We start from the raw sequence: 10,957 nt of genomic DNA, 5'->3' as shown, positions 1-10,957 counted from the left end.
CAGGATAGTTAATCTGGATCCTAGAATGCTGTAGGGTAGATGGTAGCATGATGAAATGGTTTTCTGAGCCAAAGGCAGATAAGTAAGTGCTAAAGCAAATTTCTCTACTTCCTGTGGCATTCTAGTCTTTTGAGGTTGCTTATCTGCCTATATAGAAGAAAAATCACTTCTGTGGAGAGATATGACATGAAAATAATGCTGACTAAACAGTCAAGTCTGAAGGGATGAAGGAAGCCAAAATTTATCTGTTAACAAGGAGGTAAATATCTTTTGGGGTCTGTTTGCATTCAGATTTTCTTTAATCATGGTGTTCCCATTAAAGAAATACAAGAGCAGGATGAGGGGGACTAGGTCAACAAGAACTAATCCTGTATATACAACTTCTATACAACTCCTTCACCTTATCCCTTTTTTGTTAACAATTTGTAGAGCTTCTCTCTCTTCCTTTTCCTCCACCAATTGAAAGTGATCTTTTCCAAATGGTCTTTCTTATCCAGGAGCTGGAATATTTAGACTCATCTATACTGAATATTTAAGTCCAGGTAAGCTTTCTGAGGGGATTGCCTTAGGCCTAAAGAGAGACTTTCCTCATCTCTGGTTAAGTGACTGTCCTTATTCACCCTGGGTTTTCTAGTGTGGTTACAGAGCAGGAATCTTTTTGGGAGACTTAGTCTTCTCACAGTCAAAATAGAATGAGTCACTTAACAAAGAAGGAGCTGTATTGGGTTTTGATAACATTTCAAGATTTGTGTTTTCTGTTTTGTGGCTTCTGAGCCCTTTCACTGCACATGGACTATCTCTTCATACTTGTTGTGCCACATGGGTAAGATACCTGTGTTTTTTACACAGGAAAAATATTGTTCCAAATAGCACAGAACAAGAGGCAATAGGCACAAATAAAAATGCAATCAAATTCCATCTGAATACAAGGAGACAATTTTTCCGTGTGAGGCTGGCCAAACACAGGGATAGATTTCCCAGAGATGTTGCAGAGGCTCCTTCTGTGGAAATATTCAAAATCTGTCTGAACACTATCCTGGGCAACCTGTTTTATCTGACCCTGCTTGGGCAGTGGGGTCAGGACAGGAGGATATCAAGCCTCACTGGTTCTGTGACCCAGAACATGCAAATTCTAGAAAAAGGTAAACATCTTTTGCATCAGAGCCCTCTCATTCAGCTTGCTTGGAAGCAGAGTGCCACTGTTCAAGGGGCTAAGAGAAGTGATGTTTTCTCTAGTTGCAGCCTACCAATATGGTCCTTCTCATCACTTCTTCTGTCAGGTCAGGCACCTACCTTACCTTTTCTCTGTGTTCTGGGAACACCTACACCTGGAAAACAATTCCTGAGAAGATGATGTGCCATTTTCAATGTGTTTTACTTTTGGAGCACCATTGCCTCTTTGCAGTTTAGCTGCTTTTACATGGTAGTATAAGTTGTTTTCTTGACAGAGAGGGATTTGTAGCCTGCAGCTTCTTACAACAGTAGCAGTGATTCCGCTGGTCTGCTTCCTGCTACTCAGCTATGCTACATCATTCAAGCAGACCTGCAGTACCTGTAGAATAGTATAAAAATAGGTACAGTACATGTAGGGCCTGGATATTTTCAAATTAGACAATGGACACTTCAGCATTCATGCAGAAAAATGTTTTATTGTAGTGAAGTTACACAGGAGAAAAATGTCTCCCTGCTCCTGGCTTAAGGCTATGCTGAGCCACAAAAGCACATTGCACTTCCAGTCATTTTTACAAGTTTGTAAGGATACCACCTAGTTTTTGGGTTTTGTTTTTTTTTTTGTGTGTGTGTGGGGGGGTTTGGTTGTTTGTTTTTTTTTTGGGGTTTTTTTTTTTTTTTTTTAATTCCCAAAGAGCTTTAACTATTTAAAGCTGAAATCCAGGATATTTCCTTGTATGAGTTTTTGGGGCTTTTTACCTGCTTTCTTGCTTTCTTTCTTGCATTCTTTCTTGCTTTTCCTTTCTTCTCCTGTCCAGTCTATTCAGTCTAAAAGCACCTCAGGACACATGAAGGTTACTTCATACATTCCCATAATGACCTCACAGGGCTCTAACCCCAGGTTCAGTGTACAACACTAATGCTCCTAAGTGGTGAGATCATTCTTATCAGCAAACAGGAAGATGGAATGGCAGCAGGTTCAGGGGGTTTATGGAAGACTGCTGAAGTATCTTAGATAACAGAGTAGCTCTTCCCCTGTTGGGGCAACTGCCAGCCCACATTTAATGCAGAAAATCAGCAAAGCACTGCATCAGCCTGGCACACATACACACATGAAAAATGGTACAGATGTTACCATACAGAAAACAAAAGGTGAGACAGGTTTTGGACCTGCCAACCTTTTAATTGTCATTTCAAAAAAACAAATACAACATTGGCTACTCTTCTCTTCTCACACAACAGGTTATGTACAGCATACTAACTTACATTTTTACATAATGATACACAGGTCTTTACCAGAAACAACTCTTATGGTGAAAGCATGTGACAAGTCAAGCTGACTGAAACTTCAGAAAAAAGTTCATGCAGAGATAGCTTATTCTTTGTCTCTTGAAAGTAAAATCCTACAAATGAATAGCAAGATGTCTATTTTTACAATATTTACTTTGTACAGTGCAAAGAGGAAGGACAAGCATTTTAAACATAGGACTCCTTAGCATACTGGATCTGCTCCACCTCAAAAACCGGCTGGCTGCACCTCTGAGCCACATACTCAAGTTTGTTCTTTTGATAGGACTCAGACATAGCTCTCATCCTGTAGACTCCTGGGGTCACAGGTAAATTCACACGGGAGTTTGCTCCTACAGTGATGCTGAAGGTTTCAGTTTCCATGTCAGAATCCTTCGTTGCAGAAACTCTGGCACTGCGTAGATCCCTCAGATCCATACATGCTGTGTCCTGTGTGCTGTAGCTGCGCGGATGAGGCAGCAAAACATCCTGGTTTGACACCGCTGATCTCAGAGTTTGAACTGTGAGATTTTGGGAGAGAACTTTAGTGGCCAGGCAGTTTTTAACAGCCTCTTCATAAGAGGGTGGTCTTCCAGGGTTTTTCTGGTCTATCCCTCTGAACACTTCATCAACTGACCGGAGACGGAGCCTTTGCTGATACTCCACAGGCGATAGTTTGTCATCATTACGGCTGTCCTCCTGGACAATTCTGCAGGAGAACTGATCTTTCTTTGTGAAACTGTCCCTCTGGAAAAATGTGGTTTTTGCAGGCTCCCAGCTCTGGGTTTTTATTAGTGTTTTCCTGCGGTTTGTGAAAGAGAATGACATGGAATGTTTTTTAATCTCTCTGCTAGGTGTACTGCAGTCTTCAGTGGGCTTGGTAGAAAAGGACTGAGGCCTATTTAAAAAGGTTTTCTTGGGGCTAGAGGGTGAAACTACTGGGGAGCTGGTGAAAACTGAGCCATCAGAGCTTTCCAGGGAGCAACTAGAAGATGTTTTGGGTAGGGATTCAGTTGATAATTGTGAAGGTAAGCCTGCAAGACGTTCCTCCAGTGCCTCCATCCATAGCTGTTTCTGCTGAACTGGAAAATTGTCCTCACTTTTGTTAAGCCTTTGTTTCATTATTGTGTCATCAAGGCACTTCTGGAAGGACAGGTCTGACTCTGAGTACCTCCTGTCCATTGTACTGATGTCATTCCTGAAATTAGTCAGTGAAGGGGCAGAGATATTTGTTGGATATTTTCTGCTCACAGTAGCACTCCTCCCTTTGGTCTGCTCCATCTCAGAGTTACAGGGGCTGCCTTCTGCTTCAGGATCTGGGCTGTCATAGGCAGAGTCGTTTTGATTAGCTGAACAGAGTTGTTCTGTGGAGAGAAAGCAGATATTAGTTTTCACTGTCTAGCCAGGGATGAAAGAGAACACAAAGAGTTCAGAAGTGGGCTTCAACAATCTTGAATCCTCTGTGTTTCCACAGATATATTAATATATCAAATTCAGTAATTTGGCCCAGCAGCCCCAGTTGGTGACATCTCCAGTCCTTTCTCGTACCTGTGGAGCTGTCTGTGTGCTCTGCTGACTCCTGAGCCAAGGCACAGGCAGGGAAGGCAATGTCCTCCTCAAATATTTCCAAGCAGTTGTTTATCAGGAACTCCACCAACACCGTCACCTGCACACAGAAAACAGCCCATTTCAGTCAAGACATGTTGAAGATTCTTTCCTGACCCTGCCTGCTATCTTTGTAGGAAGGACAGCACAGAACAGGGTGGCTTCTGCCAAAATCCTGGCTTAAAAATCCAAGGGTGAGTCCATCTTGGGGCATAAGGCTGATGCTGCAGACAAATGGATCTGCCCCAATGCAGACAAAACACCATCAGCCACAGCTTTGGCCTCACTGCCCGAGGGCCCAGGGGTGACAGTGGCTACAGGTGTCCCTTGCCCTCCACAAGCAAGGTCTACAGGAGCTGTGCTGTGCCTTAGGGGGCTGTGCTGTCACTTAGGGGCTGCAGAGCAGCTGCTGCTTTTGCTCAGAGGAGGCGAGATGAGCGGCAGCCTGGCCCATCTCATCACAGGCTGAGGGACACCTGAGCTGATGGGTACCCCAATGTCCAGGGCTGCTGCTCTGTTCAGCTGCTGCAATGGCAGTGGGATCCCTATGGATGGCTCTGAACTGCTCCAGAGGGAGCAGCTGCTTGGTGAGTTCAGCTCACCTTGTCATTCATCTCCTTCTGCACTTCCAGTGGCAGCGCATTGTCCGTCCCTGGGCTCAGCATGTTTGGGCCAATGCAGATGGCCAGGTTGCTGGAGTCCATCCTGTTGGTCTCAGCATTTTGGCTGATGTGGTGGAGCAGAGAGAGCAAAAGCTTGAGCAAGACCAGGTTTGGTCTCGGCAGCAGGTCAGCCACCCTGATGAACACAAACAAAATGTGATGTTAATTGATGGTGCAGTGGCCTCTGCTTCTTGATTTGGGCAAGTCTCAATTAAACTTAGAGGGACACCACTTCCTCCTGAAAGTGGCATGTGAGTGCTCTCTGTATCTTTCAGAAATCCCCATCTGCAGCTGAGTGTGTGGTTAAATATGAGAGCTTGAATTACAGGGTCTTGACTGAAAGGCAGCATTGCAGAAGCCCATGTCCTGGACTAGATGGGATGACATCAGGAGATGTCACTGGAGGCTTCCCAAGGCCTGTGGTTGTGCTGTGGGGCTTTCAGAGCACTCCCAGTCAGCCCCCACACCTCCTGTTCCTAAAGAGCAAAACAGTGGTGGTCTGCATGTGCCTAACTTCACTCCCAGCAGATGTGAAGGCTCCATGTCTGTGCCTGTCCCACAGCACTGTGGCTGTGTTAGCTGAGGCACTGCAACCTCTGCCCTGTTCCTGCATTGGTGGTTTCATAAAGCAATCTCAAGCAACTTCAGGAAGTGCTGCTGCTGGAGTCCCCTAAACCAAACCCCATGGAGCAACAGCAAACTGATATAAATGACAAGCTTTTAAATTAGACTTTTGATTTCAAAATACATTGTTTGCCTCTACATGGATGCCATTCCACTACATTCATACTGGTTGCAAAATTTCCTGGTTGAAAAACTTACTCTTTCAATTCTTCAATTTTTTCTTGCTTGCTTGGCTTCTCTAGAGCTTGTATCCATTTCTCATAGAGGTCAGCTGATAGGAGTTTGGAGGGAATATTTCGGAGAAAGTCCTGCAAGGCCAAGAGATTTAGATGAAGCTTTGACACTACTGAGCACAGAGTATTACTGTCACCTGGGCTCTTTTAGGAGGCAGGTTGACTTAAGCTATCTGACCATCAGCACTGACAGAGCAGTGCAATGCACTAATGTAGTAACAGCTTTCAGTTGCTTTTCCTTCACCTAATCATTTCACTATTGCTGCCTAGGAGGATGCTGAGCAAGGGGACAAAGTGAGTTTCCTCAGGAAATCAGCAGCCCAACAAATAGGACTGACAATCAGATGCAAAAGGCCAAACTTTCCTAAGCTTGAAGAATTCAGTCTGGCTTTTTTGTGGCTTTAGCCAAAAGTCCCACCTAAGTCAGCTTGGAGCACTGGATTGTGCCTGTGCATATTAGCAATGTCCTCCCACCAGTGTAGCTCAGAATTACCTTCAAAACCACTGCCAGCAGGTGCACAGATTTGCTTTTCAGATCAACATTCCTGCCTTTGTTTAGGTCCTCCTTTAACTCCTTCCGTGCTTTCTCATTAGCAGCTTTTCTGAATATCCCTTCAGTAGAAGGTCCTTTCATATACAATATGGCTAGGAGATCCTGCAGGGAAAAAAATCGGACAGAAATGGAACAATGGTTACTTGGATGAAGGAATTTAGCAGGTGAGCATTTCTTTAGAAACAGAAGAAAAATTGTCGAAGTACACTGTACTCTGATTAGTTCAGTATCTAGTTCTTGCCCCAAGTACATTGCATGGGAACTAGTCTTGATTTTCACCTAATCCACCTTCTTTTTGAACTGATGAATTCCACTAAGTTCTGTGGAGTCATCCTTGCTTACTTCCAGAAGGAAGGAAAGGATGGCTTAAATCTTAGTTCACCTCCTCTCACAAGCCAGGCAAATACTACTTAGTACAGACAAATGCATGACTATTGGGAAAGCCAATTCAGTGGAAGAACTGTTACAAAACCATTTTTATCCAGAAGATATTGTTTAGGTTTTTTTTTTTTTTTTTTTTTTGTGGCAGTCCATAGCTGAACACTTGTTTTTCATGGAAATACAGAAATCCTTGGAAGTTTATGCTGCTGAAAGATTTATTTAAATTACTTCTTTAAAATGACAGATGTTTCTGTTAAGAAGCAGATCTTCCATTCCTGGTCCCGAGTTCTCTACACTCCGAGTTACTTTCAGTTAAAGTTGGGTGAGCTGGACAAAACCCTCAGACCTGACTCTTTCTATATCTGGAATGGGCCCTGAGCTTATCAGGGGTGTGTGTGTAGGGGAAACACCAAAATAATCTTCTGGGTGATGCAGCAGAAGTACTGGGTATCCTGTCTCTCACTGAAGTCAAAGGTATCACAGAATCATAGAATGGTTTGGGCTGAAAGAGACCTTACAGATCATCTCATTCCAACCCCCTGCCATAGGCAGGGATACCTTCCACTAGACCCCAAGTCCCATCCAACCTGGCCTGAAACACTTCTAGGGATGAAGCAGCCATAGCATCTCTGGGTAACCCCATTACACTCACAGCCAAGACTATCTTCTTAATATCCAATCTAACCCTGCTGTCTGTCAATTTGAAGCCATTTCCTCCTTGTCCTGACCTTTGTTCCACTATAACAGTACCTCCTTACCTGGATTGGCTGGGGCAATGTGTCATCTTCTCCACAGATAAGTGCCAGAGGATGGCCAAACAGAGTGATTTTGGCATCCAAGTCTAGCTGTCCTGAGGAATTTCTTTTGGTAAGGCTTCGTCTCAGAGTAAATGACTGTGATATCACCTTCTTTCTTTTCTTTGTTCCATCTGCTGCAAGTAAAAGGAGAGCAAAAGATCAATTTAAATTACAAAAAAAAAAAAAAACAACCAGCAGATGTATGTTGAAACAACTCAAACCAAACCGGGAGAAACTGAGAGACAACTGAGTGGTTACCAGGGAAACAATGGCCTAAACTGTAAAACTGTGGCCATCCCCCTAAGGCCACCACCTTTCCTGTTTTGGGTTGAGTGTTTTTCTAGTCACGTTTCTTCTTAGAGAGTGGGAATGTACAAAGCACAGAAAAAACAACATTTATGGAGATTTCTGATATCGCAGTAGTTTATCTGATAACTTTGAGGCAGATATACCACTTGGGCAGCTGGCAATGACAACAATTTTCACTTCATGGTCTGATTGTGCCTCAGTCTTAGGGCAAGAGTAGAAATAAGGGCTCCTACTTTTTGACCTCTTACACAGCCTGAAATGAAGACATATGGCTCCAGCCCTGCCAGCTCTGGAGCCAGCTCTAATGACAATGCTCCTAGACCTAGTTCTTGCCCCCAGCCAGGGGAATGTGATACTTGCTCCAGAGGATGGGATCACAGTAGGCGCTCACTGGTTTCAGGGTTAGAAGTCTCTCAGCATGGGTTTTGCATCTGTTTCATAAAGAAGAGGGCCAGGAATTTGTATTGGGGTGGGGTGTGCCCTTTTTCCTCTTTCACAAACAGTGAGAAAAGGAACCTTTTTGAAAAAGCTTTCTAAATGATTTGCCTTCTGCAAATTTGCAGTAAATGTCATGCCTTCTACTCCAAAATGAAGTTGTCTCACCCAGATGAGAAATTCTCAGGACCTCTCTTTGTGCCTTAGCATAAGCTCTTGCTAGGTAAAAAATTTAAGAAGGTCACCTAACATTATAGTGTAATATAAAATATTAGCTTCTGATGCTCCTGAAAACTGGTTGCTCCAAATCAGACCCTGCCCTGTTAATGGTCTGCTCTGGTTTGTTTACAGGTGCTGAGGTTTTGCATGGTGAGAAAAAACAAGTGTTAGTGCTGCTGCCAAGAGGGTTTATTTGCTCTGGTGTGCAGGAGCTGGTACAGTACTCAGTACTCACTTGCAGTGCCACACCTCAAAGGCAATGCTTGAGTGAGAAAAAACACATTTACTTCCCATTGCTGCCAGGGAACATAATGAAACCTGGCTCTGAGGGCCAGGGAACGGGAATACAAGACCTCTGGTGCTCAGCACTGTCACCTCTGCCACTGAGCATATAGGAAAGAAGTAATTTGCAAATGAGTGGCACTCCAGGGCTTAAGCCCTCTCCTGGGTGGGAACTCTGGCTTGCTCTCCGGGAGGGGGAGCAGGCAGTTTCGGGTGGTTTTGCATAAGCGCCAGCTTGCAAGCATTATATAAGAAGGCAGTTCCTCAGTTTGTTTTTGAAGCTCACCATTTGAGAGGCAAAGTCCATCTTCAGTATCTGCTGGGACTGACAGGGGACATTTCTTGGCATCGGCCTGTAAAAAAATCTTAGGGTTACAGAGCTGCCACAGTAGTGAGAGTCACCAAGTTGCTGCAGCTCCTCAGAAATCTGGAGAGGTTCTGGGGAATAATCAGACAAGCCCAACACTGGCTAAAGAGGTGCCTTGGCCCAGGACTGACACTGTCTTGGTGTCCAAGAGAGGGATCTGTGGTAAACTGCAGCCAGACACCCCAGTTGTGCCCAGCAGATCACAACTGTGCTCTCTTCCAAGCTGTGCTTTTGATCCAGAGATGTCATAGCCAGACACAGCCGCCTTTTCTGTGTCCTCCCCTGGCACTGGAAATTTCCTCCCAAACTCCTCTGGAGAGCCTTGATGGCTTTGAAGCCTGCAAGATCCCTGAGCAAAGTTCTTTGTGAGCCAGGAGAATGCACAGACTGCCCACAGCAATGCCCTGCTCCCTCTGCTCAGTGCGGCACAGAGCTGCCTTTGGAGGGCTCTGCCCTCTCCTGGCTGAGGGTCAGCAGCCGGCAGCTACTGCAGGAGCCCCCTCTGCTTTCCTGAGCTATCTCATACCAGTACCCAAGAAAGATCCAGGAAAATGTAAGGGCTGCTTACCTCTGTCTGGCACTCAATCAGATTCTCCATGTTCCCAGCATTTACTGTCTTTGACTAGGCAAGAAAACAAAGGCACTCTGTGAGTAACTGAATACTATGATTGAGAAATGAGAGCTTTTCAAAGTCACTATGTTGACAGAGCTGAAATAATTACGATACTCACAGTATTACAGCTGCTCAACACTTTCATTAGGAGTTTGATCGGAGGAGCTCTGGACACTCTGGTTTCTTTCAGTCCTTTTGTTTCCCTGTTAGTTGAACATGGAATGGACAAAGAGCCTAGTAAAACTGCACCCTTCTTGGCTTTCTCCTCTGCGAACCAATCTAGCATGTATGATCCTGAACCAGTAAGATCTCCCACACAAGTAAACCATAAAGCCCTTCTCCAGAAGGACATTCAGCCCTGCTGCCTTATCTGCTTCCAGATTAAAACAAAATAAAAGTAGCTTTCCATTTTTAATCCATGCAGAAAGTGAGCAAGTGGTGACAGCTACATATGGTCATTAATCTGCACACCCGAGGCTGAGCAACTCAGTCAGTTCTGCCCATGAGCTATGCATAGCGGTGGGTGCACCTCTCCCCCATGTATATTTTTGTACATCTCTGTGCAGCTGCATCTGAACCTCTCCACTGATTTCAACCACCATGCTGCAGATTTTTCAAAAGCAATACTTACCCAAGAAGTGAGTCCAGCCAGAGCTCCTTCACTTCCCGTGAACTGCAGAGGAAAAGAGAAACAGCATCACTCCCCACTGCTACTAATCCTTTGGACAGACGCAGGCGACTAAACAGTGTATACCACGTGTGCTGCCTTATATATGCAGAAGGGGCAGGTGGAAATTCACAGGCAGGAAGAAGCATCATGGGGCAGGACCAAGACACTACCAAATTTCTGGCTTCCTCTTTCCTTTTAGAGGAGCTACTTTTTTGGGTTTCCCCCACTTAAAGAAAAAAAAAAGAAGCTCTGGTAGCTGTCATGGATGGAAAAGATGAGACACTTGCCAGGTAAAGGTTCCAGCTATCATCACCAGCATGAGGTGAGATGTACAGAGGGGGCTGCAGTGTAGGCAGCTTCTTTTACCTTTAAAGGGCAGTGGGTACAGACTGTCCTTTGACAGCTCAGAGACATTAGATTTGGCAGGTTTAATACTCACTGCCAGATCAAGTTACACTAAGAGCAGTGAAAACAACGGGGAGGTGGAATAGACAAGATTCAGAGAAATGTTTCTTTATAGTTTTTAAAAAGCTAATTGCAACAGTTTACTGTCTACAAGCAGATGTAGACACACATTTTGTCAGTTCTAAGTAGATCTTGATAATCTAGGTACTGGACATCTATAGATGAAGTGGTGTTATGTAGTAATTTAGTAATGTATGACAATATGTAATTAAAAAGTCTCACTTAAAATAAATTTTAATAAAATATATTTGTGTGCATATATTAAAATTTGATTCAACTGAAGAG

At 44.3% G+C, this 10,957-nt stretch overlaps 1 protein-coding gene across 2 annotated transcripts; it reads right to left on the bottom strand.

Moving 5' to 3' along the window:
• Nucleotides 1-1,635: 1,635 nt before the first annotated feature.
• On the bottom strand, nt 1,636-10,276 carry TAGAP (T cell activation RhoGTPase activating protein). Of its 2 annotated transcripts, none has more exons than XM_056488517.1 (10): nt 10,169-10,276; nt 9,656-9,740; nt 9,493-9,546; nt 8,844-8,910; nt 7,274-7,446; nt 6,075-6,236; nt 5,547-5,656; nt 4,665-4,860; nt 4,006-4,123; nt 1,636-3,821 (listed from the first exon to the last, which is right to left on the bottom strand). In XM_056488517.1, exons 2-10 carry the CDS (start codon nt 9,680-9,682, stop codon nt 2,647-2,649), a joined length of 2,082 nt encoding a protein of 693 aa, XP_056344492.1. In that variant the 5' UTR covers nt 9,683-9,740; nt 10,169-10,276; the 3' UTR covers nt 1,636-2,646. The 2 variants fall into 2 exon arrangements, with proteins under 2 accessions (XP_056344492.1, XP_056344493.1); XM_056488518.1 differs by having other exon boundaries at nt 7,274-7,443; nt 10,169-10,274.
• Between the last annotated feature and the right edge of the window lie 681 nt (nt 10,277-10,957).

This window comes from Oenanthe melanoleuca, chromosome 3, assembly GCF_029582105.1.
Source record: "Oenanthe melanoleuca isolate GR-GAL-2019-014 chromosome 3, OMel1.0, whole genome shotgun sequence".
Taxonomy (NCBI): Eukaryota; Metazoa; Chordata; class Aves; order Passeriformes; family Muscicapidae; genus Oenanthe; species Oenanthe melanoleuca.
The sequence above is the reverse complement of the archived record's forward strand: the minus strand, read 5'-3'. Positions and strand labels throughout refer to the sequence as shown.